This window comes from Chelonia mydas, chromosome 8 (genome assembly GCF_015237465.2).
Source record: "Chelonia mydas isolate rCheMyd1 chromosome 8, rCheMyd1.pri.v2, whole genome shotgun sequence".
Classification (NCBI taxonomy): domain Eukaryota; kingdom Metazoa; phylum Chordata; order Testudines; family Cheloniidae; genus Chelonia; species Chelonia mydas.
In genome coordinates, this window is record NC_057854.1 from 97,039,817 (window position 1) to 97,067,253 (window position 27,437).

General features: G+C 38.8%; 1 protein-coding gene across 8 annotated transcripts in view; it reads right to left on the reverse strand.

The window, feature by feature from the left end:
- Positions 1–27,437, reverse strand: part of ELAVL4 (ELAV like RNA binding protein 4) — a 102,513-nt gene that overhangs the window by 58,366 nt on the left and 16,710 nt on the right. The window contains exon 1 of one of the 8 annotated variants that reach the window (XM_043521065.1): positions 18,469–18,976. The exons of 1 other annotated variant lie outside the window; for it this stretch is intronic. In XM_043521065.1, the coding sequence (XP_043377000.1) occupies positions 18,469–18,516 (48 nt within the window). In that variant the 5' untranslated portion in view covers positions 18,517–18,976. Of the gene's footprint in view, positions 1–14,619; positions 14,807–14,889; positions 15,257–15,330; positions 15,986–18,026; positions 18,448–18,468; positions 18,977–27,437 lie in introns of those variants that run through there. 6 more of the 8 variants (XM_037907500.2, XM_007062151.4, XM_007062153.4 and 3 more) reach the window with 6 other exon arrangements.

Here is a 27,437-nt window from a genome sequence, read left to right on the forward strand (position 1 = left end):
ATGCAAAACTCTTAGATAAAATAAGGGAGCACTTTAATTAGCATTGCAAATTGTTTGCTTTACATGTGAAAACAAATGGTGCTATGGTGGAGGTCCCATAGCCATATTTAAATAAAATGTTAGTAGACGTTCACAAGGATCTCTCTTTGACACGGGATTACATCAATGTGAGCTAGGCACCTTTTTGTTCACGCAAGAGGGTCTATATGGGGCAATTAGAGTGCAACACTTTACAGTGCTCTGCAATTCACAACCCCATAGTCCAGAGTGCAGCACCATGTACACAAGTCCTTCGTGAAAAACAATTTTTTTAAAATAAATTCCCAGTATACCAACAGTGTTGACAGCAAGGATTTCTGCACTGTACAAACCATGATCCTTCAAGAAGCTTTCCTCAAGTGCTGGGACCCAACTGGGTTTAGCTGCTTTCAGGACTGGAGTCTTACGCCCCAAACCAACAAACACATACGTGCTTAACTTTACACATGAGTATTGCTACTGAAGCCAAACAGCCTATTCACAAGTGTAAAGTTAAGCATATATATGTGCAGGATCGGGGCCAAAGGCACTTACACACATGCTTAACTATACTGCCATAAGTAGCTCCACGGACTTCAATGGGATTATTCATGGTAGTAAAAGCAAGCAGGTGCATTAAATGTTTGCGGGAACGAGGCTTTAGATTGTAAACTCTTCTGGGCCAGGATTGTGTTATACAGCACATGGCACAAAATCCTTTGGGCACAACCATGATAATAAACAGTAATTAAAAGGATTTGTTTTTTTCTGAAGCACAGACTGGCAAAAGTCAGAATTAAAGGCCAAATTCTACCCCTTGAATGTACATGCACACTTCCCTCACAGCTAATCTTAAGAGGAGCACGGAAAACATCTTTGTGGATCTTGAACTCACACATTTTCCTCTCCTCAACACAACTGTCAAATTTCACCGTCAATTACCTTTTTACTAAAGTTTATGTACTACACAGCTAGACTTGCTATTATTTACTTAATAAATACATCATGAACATGAAATAAAAGAGGAAAACTAAACTACAGAGCAATTCTGCCTCAAGGGATATCCAATATCCCAGAAATGAACAATTATCTAATCCTCTGTATTTTGACATACTCCCCTCCCCCACAATTTTCACATGCTTTATCTTCTCCCTCTTCCTGTAAAAGATATATTTAATGTTTACACACTCATGTTGCAGAAAGGATTAGCCTGGAAAAGAAAATGTATTAAACTGGAAGTTACTGTTACCACCATTTTATTTCACATGACAAAACCTTAGTTTCATTATAAAATTTTGTTTTCAGAGTACAGTGCAGTAGTTTTAAAATAGTGTTCAAATATTTTCAGTTAGTTCACAATTACTGGGTGCCATAATTTTACTGCACATGAAAGTCATGCTAATTGACAAAAAAAGTCAAATTCATGAATTTTAAAAGGAAAAGCTTCGTTTTAATAAAATAGTTTTCTTCTTTCTAAATGGCTAAACTTGTTTAGGACAAAAATGTTTGTAACATTAAAATGATACACAGAGATGTAGAGGGTTTGTTGGTTTTTTTTTACATTCCCATCATCTCTGACGCACCTACCTGTGCAAACAAAATAAAATTTATTGGTAATACTATTTATATTACAGTAGTACCTGAGGATCTGAGATCAGAGTCTTCTCATACCCGGTGCTATACAAACAGAGAGAGACTATCCGGCCCTAAACATACAAGTAGTAGCGTGGGAGTGAAATTAAAAGTATATTATCTTTCCCCCCCATTTTGCAGAAGGGGAAACCAAAGCAGAAAGGAATTATTAAATGACCTGTCCAAGGTCATTCAGAGAATCTGTGTCAGAGGTAGGATTTGAGTCCAGATCTCCCTAGTTCCAGTCCAGTATCTTAATCACAAGAGAATCCCTCCTCCCAGCTCTTTCCCAACGATGGAACCAATGGGCCAACAAAACAATGGGCCAAATCTGGCTCTTTATCTTCAACATTTGTTCCTACTATACATTTCATTTTGTCTAGTTCCCAAAGGATACTGGCCTCTACCAGTACTCTGCCTGTTTAAATGGGGTGGAAAGACTAAGACTATCATAACTACCTTGTCATTAGTCAACATGTTACACAACACACGATAAACAGTCAAAGAAGCCATTCTCAAAGGATATGATACATGTCCTGCAACTATGTAGAGAGAGGATAGGATACACGTCCTGCAACTATGTAGAGAAGACTATATAAGTACATCACACATTCCATATGGCTTCTACCTCTCTCCAGAGATTTTGGGGATTGCCAAGAAGTACAAGACCCTGCACCTGCTATACAATTCCACACTAGTCAGAACCCCAAGTGCTATCAGCAGCCCAACTGCCAGAGATGGGGTAAAACCATTAGCCTACTTTTCCAACCATGTGCTACACGTGCTCTGTCATGTCTGCAGCGATTTTTGAAGGTATGCAGAAACCTACTGTTAAATTACAGCTTTGCCTGTGTCTGAGAATAAAGCCTTTGTTTTCTTCCAAAGCAGGATGTGACTTCTGCTGTCGCGTGCCATTTAAACCTCACAGAATCTCTTTTCTTGTCCTTACGTGTCTCCATTATGCAGGATATTAATACCCATTTGCAACTTCTTCACTTCTTGATAAGGCCACAAAGAGTGTCTCCATTTTTCTAAAGTCCCAGTTCTGTGTGGTTCTATTTTTAGTACTCTGCAAATGTCCAGTTTGGACTCTAGCATGAAACAACTTCCTGTACATTTCTGAGGTTTCGTACGTTATGCAGGAAGGAATGGCTGACAAGTTATAATGGGTGACCTACCTGCATCTGAACCAAAGTTAGTTACTCTTTTCACCAAGGGAATCTACTTCAGTGGTGGAAAGCAGAGTCTGAATTACCTTTTCTATTTGGACTGGTTTCGCTGAAATTTGCCTTCCATCTTTCACGCCACTAAGGTCAGAGAGGGAGAATAGAGCCCTGATTTTACTGGAATTGAGGTTTAGAAGAGATGCCACAGCTAAGTACACAGCATGGCAAAAAAGGAACCACCTAGACTGCGATAAGGGTTACCCAATAACTCAGGTTAAAATCCCTTACACGGTTCATAATAAAATGCCACAGACTATAACAAAGCTGACCTGGTTCTGTGTCAGGACACTTAACCAGTAACAATGGCTACTCTGCCCTAGAATCTAACCACTTAGTTCTCCCAGAAGGTCATGGGGCTACACACACTAAAAGTTCCCTACATTCTATCAGTTAGAACAAAGGAATCCAAGGTCGGGCTCTACTGCCCCTAAAGCAAACCTCATTCTTCTTCAATTACCCTCTCTTTCATTTTGCTAAGCTTGCATGCTGAAGTCAGGTTATGCTCTACCTAAGAGTTTTATCAGCTTTGTGATCATACCATATCACACCTCATTTCCCTCTGTTTTTTTGTTTTTAATATACTACTAGTTCTTTCAAGTTGCATCTGAAGGACAAGAAAGCTCTGGAAAAAAACCCAAAAAACAAATTGTCTCATAACCAGCAAGCCAATTTTTCCTTGATCAGGTGCTCCAAGCCACACTGTATCCTGGGATTTCCCCCTTCCTCCCCAAAAGATTATACCTGTGTTAGGCAGTGAATGCGACAAAGGGAAAAGAGTCTCCTACTCACTATACTATTCCTCTTGATCTATCAATGAACTCTTAAAAGACTACATTAACCAGAAGTGTATTTCCAATCTGTGCTTGCTAGCAAGGTGGTAACCTCAAGTACAAAACACACCACAATAATGGCTGCGCTAGACACGAACCTGAGCAGACATAACAGTTTACCTAGCTAGACAAATAAATAAATACAAGATTGTGCTAGAGACAGAGACATAAGACAGGTCTCTACCCTGAAGTGCTTACAACCTAAAAATATACAAAGCACGGGCAAAGAAGCAGGATTATTTAATCCTTTTTTGTTTTCTTTCAGTTTTTCGATACTAAGCTCTTATGCATTTGATTCTTAATCTCTACCCATTAGTTCAGTTTCCTATTAGTTTTTAATTAAGTTACCAACTTTTCGTATTTGTTTTATGTGTGCGTGCATGTTCCACAAGCATATGCACCTATTTACAAGTAAGTATAATGAGCCAGGTCCCCAGCTGGCAAAGACTGACAGCACCACTGTGGCCCAAGTTTTTAATCGCATTTTTCCTTGTAAGAATCGTCTACTCTAAATGCTTTCCCAACCCGCAAGTTTAGACAGAGAACCCCATATCATATAGCTATATAGTTTGTGTTTTAAAAGTTTAAAGAGCTCATACTAGCCAGAGGCCAATAAAGAACACAGGGCTCAGAAGAGAATCATATGACTGGAAGGAACTTCCAGAGGTCATCTAGTTCAGTCCCCTCCTGCACTCATGGCAGGACTAAGTATTAAAAAGGCCCAGATAGAAACGGCTATCTAAGCACCAGCAAGATTTGAACTTGCAACCCTTGGTTTACTAAACCAATGCTCTAACCCCTGAGCTATGGAAACAGGTCCCAAGAACCTGCTAGGTCCATGAGCATCATCTTACTAAGAACCCCTGCTGCTGGAATTAATACCATGGTGTACAAACAAAGGGTAAAATTTTCAATGGCTCTTTTGTGATTTAGGAGCTTAATTCTATTTCAGTGGGACATGGGCTTCTAAATCACATAGGCATTTTTGAAAACGTTACCCTTATGTGTTTCATCTACATGAAGGCCTACATGATGCAGAAATTGATGGCTTATCCACACATGCACTGCACCAGTTCTGTCCAACATAGTCTAAACTTTACTTTCAACAGAGCCTTAATGAAAACATAGCAGTAACTACATCTAGAGAACCTTAGTAGATATGTGAACTTTTTTTCCTCTTGCAGCAACAACTACTGCTTTCAGGTCTAAGAGGTGCAGACCTGGGAAAAATAGGACATGATCTTATGCAATGTAAGTCACATCTCTTCTAGCAGGAAAGTTAGCTTGTCCTCAATTGGCAGTACTCTTATTTATTCAATATTAAGGAAAACTAAGCCTATTGGATTAGTTCTAGAGTAGGAATATACTTGCTTTTAACATCCATTTATAACTCATCCATAAGACAAGGATCTCAGGACATGCTGACGTTGCTTGTGAAACTGATGGTATTTTTATGGAGAATGATTCCTGCTTCTGTAGCACACACAGGGTGCCCACATTTTTAAATTTTGAATATCGCAAATAAATATTAAGTTATTGCAAAGCAAAGGGTCACATACTGATAATCAAAAGCTGAATATCTGAGGACTATCTGGTGGCAAAAAAAAACTAGAAATAACCTACCATTACATATATCCCCTACATCTAGGTTCATTCTCATGATCTATATTATGGAAGAAATATTTATATGTACACTAAATGAGAAGAATTTAAATCCACTGGACTGTGAAAAACTTCAAGGAGAAGAATATTTTATTTATTTACATTTAAAAAACACACACGAAAGAAATCCTATGCTGGGCTCTAAGCAACCCAGGCATCAGTTAAAGATATATTATGCTATCATTAAGAGACAACACAGTGGCACATACCTCCCTACCCCCTACAGCTCAGGCTAAATAATCATAATGATTCCTTCTGGCCTTAAAATCTATGATTCTACATACAGCCACCAGACAGAGAAACATGACAAGCCATATCAAAACCTCCCCTCCCTCAAATTTCCAAAGAAAATCCCACCCCCATCACCCTCTGCTCTCTCCAAATATCTCCTCAAAAAGGTGGCCTTTGCAGTACACCCTGAAGTCAAAAAAGTCAAACTATTTCAGACTATGGAGAAGAGTAAAATTTCAAAGTTGAGCAAGCCCCAGGAAAAAACAAACAAACCAAAACCTGCAGGGGAGGCTCCTTCTCTTCTACACTAAAAGGCCTCCACCAGCACTTCTGTTGATCTCAACAGCAAGAAAGAGGCATAACCTTAGAAAGACTGGGGTCTCAAGTCATTTAGTGATTCATAGGTCAAAGGCAACATGCAAGATCTTATGTGGAAGCCAACAGGCAAGCAATGCAGTTCATAGGACACCAGCCTCGTGTTCATGGTGGGATACTCTTTTGCAACATGCTGCCGTCCCCGAGCTAACTGCAGCTTCCAAATGGATTTATGGTGTAGCTGCATGTGGAGAATATGTCAGAAGTCCAATCTAGAGGTCACAAAAGCATCAATCAAGGTGGCAAAGTCCACATCCAAGAGAAAGGGTGCAGCCAGACGCATATGGAAAAGAGTAGTCTTTCACTGCTGCCACCTGATCATCTAGAAGCAACGGGGAAGCTAATCAAACACATCCTATGTTCTGCCCACCTGCCTATCCACTCCCAACCAAAAGAAACCTGTGTGCCCCATAAAAATGCCAATAAATAAATTAATATGTTGTTGCCATTAGGAGCAGTTTCTGCCTGGTATCATCACAGCCTAGGATATCACATCAGGAAGCAACCTACTGAACATCATGATGCCATTTATCTCCAGCAGGTGGAGATGGAAAATATTTTTTTTGACGGCGACATATTTTTAACTCTATGTCATAGAAGGCTCAAAACCAGAAAGCCAGGTTCCTTTGCTTTGGTTAACAATGTCTGTAACACTCAGCAAGACTCAAATGACCCTTCGGTCTCAGCCAGCTGGACTATTTGAAGCTGTTTACAAAGCCTGGGCTATCAGGGTATTTTATCCATGTGGGAAAAGGAAAACAAGTCATGGCAATGTAGGTGGCATGGCATCACTTAAAAATATTTTCCATCACTGCCTGCTGAGGGTAAACAGCATCATGCCAGCATCTAAGCTGGTGCAAAAACATTATGGAAAATTTTTGGTTCCTGAATGACTAAAATATTTGTGCATTAATGCTCCAAATGATGTTCAAAATGTTGATAATCAAACAAATAAACCATTATAAATTTGAATACAGCAAAGATGGGTTGATGACAATTAAAAAAGAAAAGGGGGGGAAAAAGTCGGGTTAAGTAAATGTCTTAACATGTGTATGAATATTTCCTTCAGTAGTTAGCTCATAACAAGTACTGACAATAAAATATTCTAAAAATATACTTTTTTCTTGGATTAGTGTGTTTACAGTTCAATATAAACTGTGCTCTAATAATTATCAAACACTATGTCAAATTCTGAAGTACACTCAGGAAATCTCTTGCTGAGTATAAGAAACTGCAGAAAATATTAAGTTTGTCCTGCCCCAGTTATTCTAAAGAAGAATAAGTTACTCTGCAAATTAAAAAGTTAGTTTCCATCACTGGTCATATTAAGAACTGCTGCAACCACTACATTAACTCTGTACTGAATTTTCCAGGACTTTCCATATCAAGCAAAGAGATCATTTCCTGGAACAGCTGTTCTTACAGTAAGGAAATTAACAGCAATATTGCCACGGCATAGCTGGCACATGCACATTAGGAAGAGTTCCTAGCATTCATGAATTCTGCTAAAATGTATCTTCCCTACACACGTACTGCCAGGATCTTCATTTGGAACAAAGATATCTAAAACAATATTAAAATTGCATTTATTTATGAAGTATTTGTGTATATACTGTACTTTATTATTTCTACAGTGCCATTAGAGTGCACGATGCTTTAAAAGACAGGTGCCCAAAGGTGCTTGCAGTCTGTGTTGGACAAAGAAGAGCAAGGAAGTTACTGATTAGCAGTAGAAAGTCAAGGATTACCAACAGCAAAAGATTAATACAAAGACAGTAATAAAAGATTTCCCCCTTACGAACAATTAATTCGGGTATCTGAAAACTTGAAATTGTTTCCTATTCTGAGTGCATAATACTGTGTTAGTACTTCGCCACAATGTAGAAACTTCGTAAACATGGACTTCTTTAACTGTGACCATTATGAACATTTTAGGACCTGATCCAGAATTGCAGATGTCAATGGGAATTTTGACATTAACATAACAGGAACAGGAGTAGGCTGCTAGTTAGTATACATCGAAGTACTGCAATTCATTAGTATTTTGACTGTGCATTTTTTTGTTTTAAATCAGAACGACTATAATCAGGTTGATTTCCAGCCTTAAACACATGAATTAGATATGATGGTTTAAAATCAAACTGCCCACTGAACAAAAATGCCCATAAACAAGAATGGCTAAAGTTTAGAGATTCTTACATAAATCTAATTTACATATACTAAATAGAAGAGAAGGAGTCACTTTTCACACATGAAAAAATACATACAAGGGAAATCAGCTGTTGAGAAAGATTACTATAAAGACAATAATTCTGACAGTCACAAATTTCACTTTTGTTTTGGCATTACAGGAAAAATGTGGACTTCTGGGATTTGTACTGTCTGTATTATAATGCGGCAACACAGACAATTAATATTAAAGACTACAATTCCCAGAACTTTATATTCTGGTTGGGTGCATTACAACACGGTATTACAGGATGAGTCAGTTATAGTTAAAATTATAAACTGTGGGAACTGTAATCTTTTGCTCCTTAAAAACACTGTAATAAAGGAAGGTTTCAGAGTAGCAGCTGTGTTAGTCTGTATTCGCAAAAAGAAAAGGAGGACTTGTGGCACCTTCGAGACTAACCAATTTATTTGAGCATAAGCTTTCGTGAGCTACACTTTCATGCATCCAATGAAGTGAGCTGTAGCTCACGAAAGCTTATGCTCAAATAAATTGGTTAGTCTCTAAGGTGCCACAAGTCCTCCTTTTCTTTGTAATAAAGGAAGTTTCTTTAGGAAAAACAGGACAAACTTCCTTCATCCACCATCCAGCTTTAGAAGCTTTTAAATTTCACTTGCTGCTGTAATTTACCATTATAGCTCTATTTCCTACTGCTAAGTCTTCAGAAAAAGACATCTTAAAAAGTTAAGTCAGTCTGTTGTTTTTCATGTGCATCCTAGAAAGAAACTCTTAGGGTCTTTGATTGGCTGCTTAGAAAAGCAGACCGTTCTAAATGAGTATCAACATACCATTGGCCAACGTGCAAAGCCCATGGCTGTTAAACAGTACAATTCAATCACCTGCTCCGCTAGCAAATTTCTAGGTCTCTACATAATGGGTGAGACAGGTCAACATTCTGATCAGCTGTTTCTGACAGAGCTAACACTAACGGAAGGTATTTGAGTCTCCTTCATCATTCTACAAATTCACCAACAATGTTGTGAAACGACTGGAGTTATGGGAATTTTGCTATTGGAACGCCTCCAGAAGCATCACTGCCCACGTTCAAAATCACTTAGGTGAACAGGAAAGCTTTTTGCATAGAACTTTCTTGCACAGAACTTCAACATTCATTTGCAGCTGTTCCAAAGCAAACATATGACATAGCACTTCCTTTATTATCAAGATTTATGGGTGCTGAAATGCCACTACACTGCTACCAAGTCTTTCATGATACAGTACCACTGCATGTCCCCAGACAGTGAAAAGTGCCAGCGGCATCCTATGAAATTTTTACTAGCAATATAAACCACTTAAAATTTAAAAAACTAAAAAGAAAAAAGTACTTCTCAGGCCAAGGACATATTTTTTTTCCATCACAGCAGAATGTCTGACACAACTGTGTGCGCCTTAGCAACAAAAGAGTACTACAGCATTTTTTATATATCTCACCACTCCAAATATTGTCAAAGCCAGCCTTGCATTTTACTGTGTAGTTGCACAGAGTTTCCAGAAAGCAACCCCCCCCCCCCCCATTTAGCTGTCCGTATTTCTTCAACATTCTGTCTTTTCATCCAGTTTAATTAAGGATTCCTTACTGGTTCTCAGCATTTCCTGGCTCTTATAGATTACCTTCTTCACTGGGGAGAAAGTCTTCGTGCAAGACACAATCAAGGGCAGAACAATGGGTAAGAATGCCTCTCCGCTTCTTCCTTGCTTTATGGGGCCCCAAAGAAAAGATATGCATAAAAGCTCTAAAATGGCTAGGGCAAACACAGATTGTCATTACAGAAAAATAAAAATAAACCTAACAGCAGTACCACAGAGCTAATTCTTAATGAACATATGCAAATATTGTAAATGTTACAGTGAGACAGTATCAAGTGGTTATGAAAATTAAAAAGCATATTCCTATTATAATCCCAATTGAAACTACTTGGTTTCTAACACTGATGTTCCAAAGCTATTGTGAACACTGTGTGAATACTTAATTACGTAAACAACAAACAAAAGGTTTCATCTCTGGTGCTCTAAGCTATCATCCAAAACTGGCTATAATTAAAGGTGTGAACAACAAAGTAAGTAACAAACCTGCAAAGTCAAGGTTCTGAGAAATTAATGGGCATCACCGCACTGCACTAGTTCAAATTCATCACTCATTATTTCTCAGACTAGCACTGTGCAGTTTCACATGTTTGTGCCTTATTCTCTTTCCTTCAAGCCTTTCCTTCCTTTTCTAGATGGCTAATTTTAGACAATTACTGTCTGTGACACACTGAGACTCTTCCCTCCCCCCCCCCCCCCACTTCTTCTTCTTCCAGTTGTAAAGCTAGTGACCTATAAAAGCCCTGTGCACCTAAAATACTCCAAGATTTTAGAAAGTAAAGATGGGTCATTTGAAATAAGGGAACAAAAGAAAGCAAAAAGTATTTCAACCCCTTTTCCCCACTACCTTCCCTTTGCATCATTTCAACAGTTAAAAAACACTCGGATACAAAGGCTGAGTACACATACACAGTAAATACTAATTTTACTAGGACTAGACATACTGTACTTGTTGAATAGAAGCAATGTTCTGATTTTGAGTTAATACTTTAGCAAGATAAAATATGCACCTCAGTAAAGCCTTTTAGGTTGTTTAGAAGTCAGAGGTTTATGGTAACTATGGGACCTTTGCACCATATGAACGAAATGTACTACATTTTACATTTAGAGAATGCCCTTTCCATTCTGGTATTTTTTACACTAGGGTGTACAAATGAGGTGTGAAAATACACACACGCAAACACGCATGTATAAATACATGCACACTCATCTCTTTTTCCATCTATCTTGGAAACAGAGTGAGTAATAGGGGAGGAGTGACTTTCCTTTCTTACAGGGATTAGCAAATTTCATGAAGTATGGCCTATAATCATCAAAGGTGCCAAGGCTTTGTAATGTTGACCTGCTTACAGTAAGATTGCTTGTGCCCCTTCTCCCCAAAAACCCCAATGACATTGAAAAAAAATACTGCATTGCAGTATTTGCCAGTGCATCGGAGTGTATCCAGTCAGCTGTCCCACAGACAAACAAATGTACATTTTAACACATCCAGGCATGTAAATTAGTTGCCTGGTGGCCACAGATTGCTGAAACGGACAAGTGGATTTGTCAAGATCTGTGCACCTCCACATACATATATATAATATTCTCTATCACTGCCCGGGGTGTTTGCTGAAATTTTCTGAAAGTGCCAATTACCAAGGAACACGACAAATCCCCCTACCAGAATATGGGAAGTACTAATAACTTATTTCATACACAGTCTAGAACCACTGTCCACCACAAGATAATGTTCAAGTAGTAGGACTATTATGTGCAGAAAATACCCTTCATTTAATGAACACTCCCAGCAGCATACTAACTAGGGAAGACTTGAGAATGTAATGTAACCGAGAGGACATTCCTTTAAAAAATTCCTAAGTAAAAACAAAAAATATGCAAGATTTCTGCAGCAACTAGATTTTCTTCAATTGGAATCAAATATTTAACAGGACCAAGTCTAGATGGTCAAGACTATTTCACATTCATTCAAATGGGATTTTCAAACAAACACTTTGCAGTTCATTTTTAACCGTTCTTTGGCAATAACAACCGGGGTTTTCTTCATCTGAGAAAGCTCGGAAAGGTAAAATTAATAAAGATAGGAAAGAAAAGGAGGTTATCAAGCCAGTCAACTGTGGAAGAGCATATCTGTATCTAACATGGAAACCTGATTAGTAAGGTGCATAGTAATAGAAAGAATTGTAAACTGGTAGCTGGTGTTTCTCTTCCATCAACATCTGAATGTAAAATCCCCTTTTTTTAGCAAGACTACAATTTCACAAAAATGACCATGTTTAAAGACAGCTACATATTCTCCAATTTTTGTTTAAAAATAAAAGGTTTTATGTTCTATGGTTTTAGTCTTACTATTATATATCTGGAAATCTTACATGAAATTTCACTAATTTAATAGCTATTTTCCCACTTCAGGGTCTACTATATGATCTTTCGTGTGAAAGGAGAGAAGACTGACACTATCTACAGGCAGGCTGAGTTCATCAATATAATCTTAAGACAAAGAAAAGAGGAAGAACAGTGGCAGAAACACGTGTCAGAAAACACACATAAAAATACCATATTGAACAAAAATGTAACTGTATTAACTGCTGCCGACCCTCAAAAAATGCAGCTGTGTATGATCAAAGCCATTCTAATTTATTCTCATAACCAAATTCAGCAGCTTTAGAATCTATCATCAATGTTTTGGGTACAGAATTAAAATTTTAATCTCTCTCATACATATATTCGTGTGTATACTATATTTATATGCATGCATGCACACACACTCTTATGATTTTTCTTCCCCTACAGTGAAAAGCTGTGCAGTTTTCAGAGGGTCATTCAATTACTTCCCTACAGAACAGACTGCAGCAGAAGCATTACATACGAGAGCAAATTAAAAGGGCTATTTAATTTCTCATATATTCTTTTTAAACTTCCTAATATGAACATTCTCATTTGAACTGAATGTTCTAAATAATCATGCATGGAAGAAAGGAATAAACTAAAAATCTGAAATTTTTAAAGACAGAAGGGCGTGTTCTATGCCCATGGTACACATCTCTTGTGCCTCCTGATGTGTGACAGACTAAGGCTTTCTGAGCAACCACATTTTTTTATACCTTTTACGCTACCTTCTATCACCTACAAGTCTACTACGCTTTTTAAACACTTCCGGCACCCACAACCTTGTTTAAAGATGCACTTCAGCTATTCCACATTACCGTGTGCCCTATACCACGAGAGACCATAACTAGCAAAATATATAGGTTTTCTTTAAAACCTAAAGCCAACAGACACAGCTTGAAATTGAAAGTGGATATTGTTATAGCAGGCAGAGGTGAGGATAGTGAAGAAGAGGAGTACAGCTTCATTATTTCAGGAAATTTCTGCTTAGCGCATAAACTGCAGGATATGATGAACTCCCTGGAACTGATTATTCTGCCATAGAACCATCTGACTATGTAAAAATACCAATATCACTTAACACAAAATCACTGCTTAGGGTAAATTCATTCTACCTACTGTTCTCATAGGGACATTTGCTGGAAAATTCTAAGAAATGATTTGCAGGCGCTATCAGCTGTGGGAGTTCACTATTATACCTCTGTCAACTTCATTCAATATAATTTACATTTTTCTAAAATACTGCCTCATAGGATTCCTCACTATTTTTTGCACGTACAATTTCACAGCAGGGGAAAAAAAAAAGAGATAACCCTCTTTTGGAGAGAAGAAAGAACAGATGCTTAAAAATAGATTTCTACAAATCACCGTAAGCCAGAGCCAGAAATGTAATTAACACCTATTTATAAAGAATAATTAAAGTTGTGACTGCCACAAAGAACAGCAAAGATAATCGAGATAGCCCCTGCCTTTTTTTTTTTTTTTTTTTTTTTTTAAAAACACTGTTTGCAGTATTCCCACATGATTGCCACCTGCTCCCCCACTCAGCTTCCCCTATGCTCGTTTCCCCGGCAACCTTTCATTGGCTTTTCCTCCCAGCTATCGCTTTCAGTTCGGCTGCTCAGTCTAATCTTATTTGTTTTACACCCATCAAAACAAGCAGCCAGACAAAAGACAATCCTATAAGAATGTGAAAAGACCGTAGCTTTGTTTCCCAGTTATAATAAATATCCAAAGTGAAAGTCTGCAGAATGTTTAATTGAAACAAAACTAGCAAGAGTGATTTGAATTTTGAAGATTTTTCTCCCACTGAATAGCAGTGCTCTGTAAAATTCAAAGTCTGTGATAGTTGTATTTGATCGTGCCATTTTGCACAGGCTGTAAGGAAAACATAAAGGAGGAATGAGTCGACTATTTCTGATTCCTCTGCCAAAAGAATACTCTAAAAATAGAAGTACTATTTTTACATAAATGGATGGCTTTGACGTCCTTTAATATTTAAAAAACCAAAAAAAAAAAAAAGCACCCCAAAAAACCCCCTCCAAAACACCATTCCGTTTCATGATAGTATTAGCTCATAAACAAACAAAATACCTGGTTTATACATGCAGTTACTGGATCTGGGTTTAATTGAACACTCATGTAACACAAATGATGATGAAAAGGCATGAGCTGCTGCCTGATCTGATGGTCATACAGTACAATGACACTGTGACGGTCAGCCGAGACCATCCTTGCTTGACTGAAATGTAATGTTCAATGGAATCAGCGTGCAGTGCCATCACACTTCAACACATTAAAAATAGACAGACAGATCCTCAAAAACAAACAACGACCTGTAATTTTATTTATGACTCACAATCTGCTCTCCTGAACAAAAGAAATTCATGAGGCACATATAAGCTGTATGAAACCTATACACAGTCTCTCAGCATTCACTTACCATTTTCAAGCCATTCCACTCCATCTGTGATCACAAAGATGGACCCTTGCAGCCCTCACAGTGTCAAAAGCAAAAAGAACGTTATGTAAAAGCTGACATTCCTTCTTACAGTACTGCTGCCCAACGATGCAACAAAATCGACATATACTAGGCGCTGCAACACATACAAGCCTCCTCCTCTTTTTATGAGGTCATGACAGGAAACTCTTTGAAATACAATATGCAGCATTTACTGAAGCTCATATAAATCACTCTCAAAAATTACCATACCTGCTGCGCAGTCCACCAAAACAAAATGACCAGTCTTGAGGCTTTTTTCCCAAGGATTCTGCTCATATTTCCAACATGTGAATGTGGAAATTAATGACCTCCCCACCCAAAACAACCCCCTCTTTTTCAGCATTTCAGTTAGCCACACACAGCCTCACGTTAGAAATCAGCTCGCTCTTTATTCTGCGAGAAATCACAATGACCTTAAAAATGTCCAACTACCTCCTTTATTAAAGGATATGCAGGCATTAAATAGAAGAGAGAGAGAGAAAAGGGGGGAGAGAGAGACGGAGATACATAGTGTAGAAACAAACCAGTCATAGCAACTAAACTCACGTGAAAACAGACTGATAAAGATGCAGATTTGGGGAAATCTATGTTATATATCTATCTATTTATATATAACTACTATAAACAGATTTTAAATCTACTAATACCTACCATAACCATTCTTAATGGCAAATATTGGGTCTTGAAAAGCTTCAACTCTTCTAAAGATTTGCTATGGTTTCAGGGATTTTTTTTTTTTTAAGATCCACAAAGCACAGTGCAGACGTTTTGTGCAGCAAAAGAATTTAAAAAAAAAAAAAAAAAAAAAAAAAAAAAAAAAAAAGCGCACTCTGTTGAAGCCCCCGATTCTAGGATGCAGATAAGAACAACTGAACAGAGCCTTAGTGAAATTGGCTTGCAGCTTCTCCTTTTTACATCCATTTATGGGACCATCTGTCAGCTGAAGCCAGGATCTGATTGGCTAGGGCAACTAAAGGAGGCGTTGCAACATCAGGTGCTATTGAAATTAGCTACTGCCAGATTGACAATGTTAATGATTTGGTGACCTCTACAACAAACAGAGACCAGATTTCTGAACTGCTGCTTGTGTCTAGTAATTAAAGCCCAGTTGAAAAAACAACACATACACATGTATTTTATCTCTCCCTACCCCAGAAGTACAGTAACAGTTACAGGCCATATCTACAGTTTATAAACCTCCATCATGGAGGTGCCATACCTCAGCCATGCTTCAATGACTGCAACCTCTTACCTCTTGCATGCGTGGCTTTGAGGTCTGGAGTATTTTAACCACCTTATCTTTCTCGACAGTTGCTTTCCGGAGAAATGCATATTTAATGATCTGCCTCTAGGCTTAAAGATATGACAAAAGCACTTTAATGTGCATTTTAACTGCATTTATTCTCAGGTACTATTGGTTTTAATAATCAAGCAATTTTTTTCCCTTCTGCAGTAAGAGACTTTCAAATTTATATATCGTTTTAAAGGCAGGTTTGATATTACTTGCACTTGATTATATGTCTAACATGTAACATCTACTTACCAACACATTTTACCAGAATAAAAGTAGTATTTTATAATTATCCAGGTATCTGACTTCATTATTCGCTTCCTTTATAAGAAAGTGATAAATAAACCTGGGCATTTAAATGAAATTATTTTTCAACTGTAATAAGCAACATACTTTAACTTTGTAATAAACACACTCACTTATCCATCGCTTGCTTCCACAGACAAAGCACCAAACCACCGATTATAAACAGCAATATTTCACAAACTTTCCACTATGGCAACTTTATTGAAAATTCTCTTAATTAGGAAACATTTATATTCCCCCTCTTCTTCAAAAGAGAAATATTTTAGGGGTTTGTTGATTTTATACATGGCAGCCAAGATAACAAGGCATGGCATCCTGTTTTTACATCTAACCTGAGATTAATGTTTATCTAATCTATATAATATTGATATTTAAATCATTTAGTTTTATCTTTTATATGTACTGTTAAAAGAAAATATTGTTTTAAAATGTCCAATATAATTATTAATATTTCTATTTTGGAACAGACAGAAAGGTAAAAGCTGCGGAGAACGCTAGTATGGGCCATGATATATGCTCATTTAGCTCTTCACTGCAGAAAATAAGAAACGGTTTTATGAAACATCACAAACCTCCCCCTCCCCACCAATATATAATTACCATTTTGGGGAAAGTCTTTTTTTAAAGTACAAATATTAACTCAGAACTGTTAATCTCGTAAAGGGTACTCTGTACGTTTTAAAATTTCTTTAAAACATCCACATGCACAAAAAACCCCAGCCACAGCCTAAACAAATAGTACAATGTAGGAAATATATTAAGCTTTTAAATAACGTAGATACAAATGGATCATACAAGCAGAAAATACACATTAGAAAAAACATTTAAAATAAATGAACCCTTTCTACCCACAGAGTGAACACTGAATTCAATTAACATCTATTATGGATAGTTTAAATGGCTGCAGAGGATTTCTCTTATCACACAATAGTTTTAAAAACATTTGTAGCTTAGCAAAAACTAGCAAAGATTAAACTGGTTTGTAGGATAGGTTTCCTAAATCAATCTATGTAACTCAAACTGAACTACTAGAGTGAATTCACTAGCATCAAAATACTGCACAACTGGTACATCATCATATGTTCTGGTCCCAAAATACACTGAATATTAAAGTTTCATTTGTCATGCAGATTTTTACTTAAGGTCTCTTCAGGGGTTAACAAAATTGAAAAAGGGATGGAGAAATCTTTTTTTCAGCCTTTTCAACCTCAGCACACTTTGTTAGGTATAAATTAATGTTATGCATATCAAAAGATTCAGCCATTTTTCTGAAACAATAATCGCACATTGCAGTCCTAAACAATTAGCTGTTTTGCAAAACTAAAATTTCATGTACTTTGTACACTGATCACTTTAAAAAACAAAACAAAAAAACCACCACCACCAAAACAAACCCCCATACCAAATCTTTCAGGGGAATACTAAAACGAACGCACAAATGTCCTCAGAGGCCTCTCTCTAAAGACAAAGGCAGAATCCTATTGTTGAAAAAGTCAACCTTATTATCATGTTTCCAATAGTACCATTCATCTTTCAGGGTAAGTGGCTGACCACCGCATCAGAGTTGTGGCACATTTGTAAAGCATCAAATTCTCAATATAGTCTCTCAGAATCAGCCAGTAAACCTCTGAGAAAAGCCTTATTTTTATGAGAGCCTCCATCCCCACAAAAAGAAACTTGTCTTAAACACCTAATCCAATACCAAAATGAAATCACAGGGCTGTTTGTCCCCCCTCCCTTCTCTCCTTACCATAAATGAGCAGTTTCTTGACTCATTAATGACAGTTTCCCTTAAAAGAAGTGATCTCATATCACTGAGCCCCTCTACACCATGCATACATCCCAAAGGTTGCGGGTATCTTAGCATCAGTAGCCGCCAGCAAGCTCTCTCATACAGAGCCCAGATGGACTATACCAGAAGCCAATTCAGCGTTAATAACTACCTACTCTGTGCAGTTTAGAAGCCTTACGTGGCATAATGTCCTAGGCAACAGCAGCCGACTGAAACCGCAAATAAAGACAACCCAATTGTCCAAAACCATTGAAAGGAAAAAAAAAATAAAGTGAAGAATGATTTTTAATCTCTTACTTTCATAAGAATAAACTGAATCCTTCATAAACATATTAAAAAAAAAAAAGGAGGAAAAAACAAAACAAAACAGATGCTGCCCAGAAAAGTGACAAAATATTACCTCATTATTTAACAAAGCAGCATTAAGCGTCCTGCTGATTTCAAACATCTTGCCACAGATTTTGGTTTAAGAGAAACAGAAAGAATCCTTTGCAAGCCCTCTGTCTGCAAAGGGTTCTTCAATTTTCTTGTGCACAACAGTATAGTCAATATGTTATTTCCCTAGAGTTCGCACATTAAAACATCTAGTCAGTGAGCTGAATTTTCTCCCCTTATCTCACACACAGTACACTCCTGTGATATGCACTGCTCTCTTTGCAAGATTAGCCTGCCCCAAACATGGCTGTTGTTCAAACTATTCTGTGAAGTAACAGTTCACTCTATAACCACCAGGTGGGCAGTGTGCACAGATTCAAATAACCATCTTAAAGATTTTTCTTGGAACAGTCTTTAGTTGTGGTACAGAACCCCAAAAGTGCCCATATTTTGCATTCTTTTGTCAATCATCTGCTCCCCATAAGACAAAGAAGCAAGCCAAGAAACTTTCATTAGCAAATCATTTAAAAAAAAAATCTTAATAAGGAACGTAAAATCACACACAAACCTTTCATTTCGCAAAAATGAACTTAAAGAAAAAACCCAATCAGCAGACAGGATGAAATGTACTTTACAGGGGAACACCAACAGTGGAAATGGTCTCTTGACAGACAGCAAAAACGTCGAGCGTAGGATGATAAACTGGTAAAGTAAACATGAACACAACATTCATTTATAGTAAACATGGGGGCATGAGGGAAGTTGGAGAACAGACAGACTACAACTTCCCCAGGTAAAATACCAGATTAACATAATATTATGATGGTAAACAAAACTAAACCAAAAGTCAGAAAACCTATTATAAACTATCAGAGCACAAGTCCAGAGAAAAATACTAGACTGATCATAGTTTTCAACAGCAATTTAAGATGACTTAGAAATGCTTACTAAATTTTCCACATCGCTATATTTCTATAAACTTAAGAATTTTCTTTTGTTATACTTTAGATCTGTTACAACAAGGAACGTTTCTACTATCATACAAAGTTATGAATTCAATACACTTCAGCAGCGCCCAGAGGCCTCAATCGATGTGGGACCCACTGCGTTAGGTGCTGTATAAACACATAATAGAATCATTGGACTGGAAGGGAATTCAAAGAGGTCCTGTAGTCCAGTCCCCTGTATTGAAGGGAGAATGAAGTATATCTAGACCATCCCTGACAGGCTTTTGTCTAACCTGCTCTTAAAAATCTCCAATGACGGAGATTCCACAATCTCCCTAGGTAATTTATTCCAGTGCTTAACAACACTGACATTTAGGAAGTTTTTCCTAAATGTCCAACCTAAACCATCCTTGCTGCTACTAAAGCCCATTGCTTCTCCTAGCCTCAGAGGTTAACAAGAACAATTTACCTTTCTCCGCGTTGTAAGAAAATGTTATGTACTTGAAAACTGTTTTGTTCCCTCCCCCCCCCGCTCAGTCTTCTCTTCTCCAGACTAAACAAACCCAATTTTTCGATCTTCCCTCACAGGTCATGTTTTCTAGACCTTCAATCATTTTTCAGAGTAACAGCCGTGTTAGTCTGTATTTGCAAAAACAAAAGGATGCATCCGATGAAGTGAGCTGTAGCTCACGAAAGCTTATGCTCAAATAAATTGATTAGTCTCTAACGTGCCACAAGTACTCCTTTTCTTTTTTCAATCATTTTTGTTGTTCTTCTCTGGACTTTCTCCAAATTGTCCACATCTTTCCCAAAATGTGGCACCCAGAAATGGACACAATACTCGAGCTGAGGCCTAACTGGTGTGTAGTACAGGGGAAGAATTACTTGTTATGTCTTGCTTACAATACTCCTGATAATACATCCCAGAATGATGTTTGCTTTTTTGAAAGTGTCACACTGTTGACTCATATTTAGCTCGTGATCCACTGTGACTCCCAGATCCCTTTCCGCAGTACTCCTTCCTAGGCAATCATTTCACATTTTGTATGTGTGCAACTGATTGTTCCTTCCTAAGTGTAATACTTCACATTTGTCCTTACTGAATGTCATCCTATTTACTTCAGACCATTTCTCTAGTTTGTCCAGATCATTTTGAATTTTAATCCTATTTTCCAAAGGACTTGCAACCCCTCTCCGCTTGGTCTTGTCAGCAAACTTTAAGTGTACTGTGTATGCCATTATCTAAATCACTGATGAAGATATTGAAGAGAACTGGGCCTAGAACTGATCCCTGAGAGATCCCACTGAATATGCCTTTCCAGCTTGACTGTGAACCAATGATAACTACTCCCTGGGAACGGTTTTCCAACCAGTTATGCACCTACCTTATAATAGTAAAGACAGTCCCTGTCCTGAAGAGCTTACAATTCACATTTTAAAGTTTAAAGCAGATATTGGTGGTGTGGGGAAGAATGAAAAACAAAAAGAAATCACACAATAGTGTTATTTATTATGGACCAGAACTGAATCCCACTGAAATCCCATTGCAACTGGCTCCAGTGGGAGCAGGACCTAATAAGGTTATTTACTGAAAGTAAAGGTCATGTTATTTTCCACTTGTTCTATTTTATTAAAATGTGACAAACCATATGAACATGTGATTTTGACTTGTCAAATACATAGTATTACCTACACTACTGTATTGTTTCATACACGGATGTCTCCATGAATACTTTGCACTGGGTTAAAATAATTTTTATAATATATATATATATAAATAAAATACACACACACACACACGATATTCTGTTTTGCCTGTTAAATAATACTAAGTGATGCAGTTATGATTTAACCTTCTTGAATGTATTAATTTTCCACCCCACTTTTTATATGGGGAAGAAAGGTTATTTCCATCCATTTCTGGATGTATGAAACGAGCTTATTTTCTCACTCACCGTATGTCTTGATTATTAATTAAAAATGTCACTTCTTTTCTAACACTGAAATGTAATAATTTAGTAAATAAAATATTCTCGGCTTGCTGATCTTGGAGATAATATATTTAAGGGTTTCAGGACTTATTTTTTACTTGCAGGTAACTTCAGTATTTTGATTAAATCAAAGGAATGGCTGGTAAACAGAAATATTTTATAAAATGTATTTAAAAAAACAAAATAAAGAAAAAAAAACAAACAAAAAGGACCTGAAGCACATTTTTAAAGGACCTTTCCTCCTACTACCCTGAGGCAAATTCAACCAATCAATAAGAAACCATTGACATACCACCATCTGCCAAGCTGCAGAGAAATGTGGCTAGAACAGACCTCTTATGGAGCACAAGTAGTCTCATTTTCAGTCTATTAGGAGAGCACCAGAGCTTTCATGTGCAAGGACACAAAAGTCCAACCCAGACTCTCTTCACACCAGTTTGAGTACATTGCTACAGAATTCTAGCATTTATGCTGTGTGAGTTTTCAAGCTAATCATCAAAGCAAGGGGGGGGGGGGGGGGAGAAATCAGCAACAGTCTATTCTAGTGCAGTGTAAAAATAAAGAATTCAGTGAATTCTATCCTAATATGATTATAGCAGTATTTAAGTGGTTTGCTGTCTGTGAACTACAACCTGGCATTTTCAACTGACTCTTCCTTTTCCACTCTTCTACAGAGGACTAGGTAGGCAAGCTTAGAAGTATATGAATTGTTTTCTAGGCTATTTCTATTATAACCATATAAAAGCAAAGATTTATTGGGATCTAAGGATATTAATTTGTTTCTGGGGGATGGAGGGAAGGTGGAGTAGAGAGAGGAGGTTGAACAATGGACTTGGAAAAGGAGATACACAATGCAAGCACTAAGGTTTGCCCTATGCTGTCACTGACAACTCAAATGGATATATGCACTGAATCATGAAAAACACAATCACAGATGACAAAATTTTAACAAAATCTGCACTACAGGATCAGGACAGGTACCCCATTCTTTTCCAAATCCAAATATAAAAAGACAAAATAAACATGTTCAAAGGAGATGGAAACTTATATATCACACACACACACATACACTCAGAGGAGACAGGCCTGCCTCTTTTAAAAGTCATCTGCAAAGTTTTAAGAAAGCTTGAAAAAAGCGAGCATGCAAATGACAAATGGTGAAAGCCATCAAATTGAGTATAAAACTAAAAGCCTAAATCTCAATGGTATCTAACCCAAAATGCGATTCCAAAAAAAGTCAGTCTACATTAAGAACACAACACTGGTGAGCTTGTGCGGAAGGGGGAAATGTCTAAAAAAAAAAACCCATGTCTAAAAAGGACACTTACATATATAACAGAACCATGAATAGGTTTAGTGCAACATCCAAAAACTTTCAAACTGTCTATTTGGAGGGAAAAATGAATAGTCAGGCAACAATTACAAAATAACAAAGAGGCTGAGTAAAAAAGCAAGCAACACATACAACAGTGAGATTTTTAAAAATTATGGTTAAACAAACCATTAATGTACAGCATAGAACTATAAGAAGATAGTGTAATTTAACTACTGAATGGTTTAAATAAATAATGGATTGACCTCTGGAAACTAAGTAGAGAGCTAGGTGATCAAAAACAATGCACTAGGCAATGCTAAAATGGTTTTCAGGTAAATTGTTCTATAAGGTTATGGAATTCATATGTATTTAAGGTAAACTGAGGAATTCACATGTATTTAAGAAGGCTGAGAAATTTAGGGCTGGTCTAACTGGTATAACTACACCACGTATTAAAAAGAGGAGCTTTTGGAATCATCTAAAATAGGATACATTGTAGGATTCTTGGCTGAGAGCAGAAGAAGCAGTAGGCAAAAGAGAGTAAGATTGTATTGGGAGATAAGGAAATAAGCTGGTTTGACAGTTTTGTTTGTTTTATCTGCACACTCTGCTATGTAAGAAGCCATTATTGCCTCTCATTCTACCGCTAACTGTGGACAGCTGTGCAAGCTCTGAAAGTGATGGAACGTTCCATCAGGTGCACTGTGATTTCTCCTAACGTGTGTGTGTGAGAGAAATATCCTAGGACTCCCGCTGGAAATCCAGTTTCTTTTTAGCTGTGGATACAGAGCTACCTGATTCAGAAGGTTCTGAATGTAATGATATCCAACCAAAAAAACTCCATAATCCTATATAAATACGACACTAAATTAAGCATTTAGCCACACAAAACCGAAGAGATTCACTTACAGTTCCCACAGAAACCACAGCTCAGCTTCTTTGTACATATGTAGCATTTAGCTTACTGTGCTGGGTGTTCATGTAATTCAAGAGATGTATATAATTTGGACCCTTTACAGCAGAGGTGGGCAAACTACGGCCAGCGGGACTGTCCTGCCTGGCCCCTGAGCTCCCAGATGGAGAGGCTAGCCCCCAACCCCTCCCCTGCTGTCCTTCCTCCCCCGCAGCCTCAGTGCGCTGCACCGCCAGTGCTCTGGCCTACCACTCCTGTCGGCATGGTTGCGAGCTCCTGCTGCTCTGAGCAGCATGGTAAGGGGGTGGGGAGCGGAGGGTTTGGATAAGGGGCAGGGGGTCTCGGGGAAAGTCAGGGGACAGGGGGCAGTTGGATAGGCGTGGGAGTCCCGGGGGGAAGAGAGGGAGGGCTGTCAGAGGCAGAGATGTGGATGGGGCAGTCAGGGACAGGGAAGATTCGCTAGGGGGTGGGGGTCCCGGGGGGCAGTTGGGGCGGGGGGGTGGATAAGGGTCGGGGCAGTCAGGGGACACGGGAGGTTGGATGGGGCAGAGGTTCGGGGGGGTGTGTCAGGGGATGGGGAACCTGGGGGATTGGATAGGCATGCGAGTCCCGGGGGTGTGTGTCTGGGGGCAGGGGTGTGAATAGGGGTCAGGGCAGTCAGGGGACAGTGGGGGTTGGACAGGGGGCGGGGTCCCCAGGGGCGGCTAGGATGGATCACCAGGGATGCTTTACCAACATCAGTATGGGCTGATCAGGGAAGGTGCATGAACATAAGACTGCTCAAAAAGATGCAAGGAAGGACTTTCTTTCTTGACCAGCAGATTACCATTGGGAATATTGAATTGCCGATAGCGATCCTAGACAACTCAACCTACCGCCTCCCACGGCTCATGAAGCCGTACACCGGTCAGCTCGATGGCACAAAGGAGCACTTCAACTACAGACTCAGCAGGTGCAGAATGACAGCAGAATGTGCCTTTGGTCACTGAACAGAAGAACGGCCATACCAGGTCAGATCATCTGGCACAGATCCATCTAGCCCATCTTCCGACAGTGGCCGATATCAGGTGCCCCAGAGGGAATGAACAGAATGGATAATCATCAAATGATCCATCTCATTGCCCATTCCGACCTTCTGGCAAACAGAGACTAGGGTCATCATCCGTGTCCATCCTGATTAATAGCCATTGATAGACCTATCATCCATGAACTTATCCAGTTCTTTATTGAACCCTGTTATAGTCTTGGCCTTCACAACATCCTCTGGCAAAGAGTTCCACAGGTTGACTGTGGGTTGTGTAAGAAACAAAACAAACCCCCCCCCCTTCCTTTTCTTTGTTTTAAATCTGCTGCCTATTAATTTCATTTGGTAACCCCTAGTTCTCGTGTTATGAGAAGGAGTAAGTAACACTGGCATTGTTTATTTACAAGACTGGATCTCAGTGAGCAAAACAGCTCAATGGTTATAGGTGCCTGCTATGTCCTGCATGGCATCTGTGAAGCAAAGGGGGAAACGTTTCCCCCAGCTGTGGAGGTAGAGCAGCTGTCTGCTGAATTTGAACAGCCAGATAGAAGGGCTATTAGAAGAGCTCAATGTAGAACTATACGGCTCAGGGAGGCTTTGAAAGACCTTTTTAATAGTGAGCCAGAGCAGTGTGTGTTGCTGTAATACAATCTGCATGGCCTCTCTCTTTTGTGGCCTGGAATTAATCTTGCAGTGATTACTGTGTATGTAGGAATCTAACATCATCAATGCACCTATTAATATTGTTTTTGAATGGTGTTATGGGTTCTGTGACACAGTGCAGTAACAGGAAATTGATTGCTGTCAGACCTGTTCATTGCCAGCCAGCATGAATTGTGAACTAAGAAAGATGAACTATGTTCCAAAAAATAGAATTTTATTCCCTAACATGAACCAGGCAAATAAAAAAAATTCAGAACTTAATAAAACTTAATAAATTAACCGAACAGAACTTTTGAAGAGGAAAGAACAGTCATTTCCATTTCAGGTACACATACGGTGATCTGTGAGACACGGTTGGTGTATGTGAAGCTGTTATTTTCTGCAATGTCCCCTTGGAGGAGTGATAAGAGTAGCGCACTGACCCCTCATGCCATGTGGGATGTTGGGTGGTGGTAGGTATAGCGAGATCCCAATATGGGCTGGAGACGGAGGCGAGCATGGGATTGTTGAACCTACAGGTCCACCAGAGTCTGTAGCATCTCTGTTTGCTGTCTGAGAAGCGCAAGCAACTCCTGCTGCACGTCCCTCTCCTTTTCCTTTCTCCTCTAATCTAGACCATTTTGTCTGCAAGGGTGATTCTTCAAGCCCTGGGCCCGTTCCCTGATGCAGCAATGGTTTGCAGGATCTCCTGAACAAGTCATCCTGAGCCGCCTTCTTTCTTCTCCTTGTCTGGCTCAAGAGTTCCATGAGTGTGAAGAGGGAAATTCTGAAGGCCGCTATGATGGTTTGGATCACAGAAAACCCCTTGGGAACTGCCAACTGATGTGCTGAGACTACCTCAGAGCCTGTTTCCCCTGGCAGCTTGGGACTTCAGTGCCCTGCATGGTTTGAGCCAGACATGCTAGCCTGCTGCAAACCCAGACCCAGGTCTGAACCATCTCCCCTAAAAGCTGCAGCCTTAACTGAAAACAGCTTAAGAAGTGTTCCTGTCTCTAACACTCAGATGCCCAGCTCCCAATGGGGTCCAAACCCCAAATACATCCATAATACTCAAACTGTTCGCCCTCTATGACACTGAGAGAGAGATATGCACTGCTGTTTGCCCCTCCCCCGGTATTAATGCATACTCTGGGTTAATTAATTAAGTAAAAAAGTAAAAGGTGATTTTATTAAATACAAAGAATAGGATTTAAGTAGTTCCAAGTAAAACAGACAGAACAAAGTAAATTACCAAACAAAATAAAACACGCAAGTCTAAACCTAATACAGTAAGACAATGATTACAGATGAACTCTCACCCTCAGAGATGTTCCAGTAAAATTCTTTTTCAGACTAGGCTCCTTCTAGTCTGGGTCCAACAATCACTCATACCCCTGTGGTTACTGTCCCTTGTTCCACTTTCCTTCAGGTATCCTTTGGGGGGTGGAGAGACTATCTCTTGAGACACCTGAAGACAAAATGGAGGGGTCTCCCAGGGGTTTAAATAGACTCTCTTGTGGGGGACACCCTCTCTCCCAGTGTAGAATCCAGCTACAAAATGGAGTTTTCGAGTCACATGTCCATGCATGAATCAGAACTTACAGGTAGCAGCCATTGTTCACCTGCTACCTTAAACGTCCTCAAGTAGACTTCTTATGTGGACTGGAGTCTTCCAAGATCCATTGTCCATTAAGTGTTTCTTGATTGGGCACTTAACTTGCAAATTCCTTTCTAAAGAAGCTGACCAAATGCCTTACTAAGGCTACTTAAAATCAAACAAGTACACAGCCAATATTCATAACTTTGAATACAAAAATGATACATGCATACAAATAGGATGAATATATTCAGTAGATCATAACCTTTGCAGAGATATGTTATATGGCATATGTAGCATAAAACATATTCCAGTTATGTCATATTTACATTCATAAGCATATTTCCATAAAGCATTAGGAGGTGCAACATCACAGCCACAATGCAGCAGCTGCAGACACAACACACAGAGCTACCACTGTCAGTGTATTCACGAGAGAAATTGAAACGTAAGATACTGAACTCACTCCCCTTGATCCCCAAAAGTTGTAAGCACTACAGTCTCTCTTCTGCTTGGGACTGATAGAGCACAGTGCCAGTTCGCAGAGCTTTAAAGCAAAGGGGCA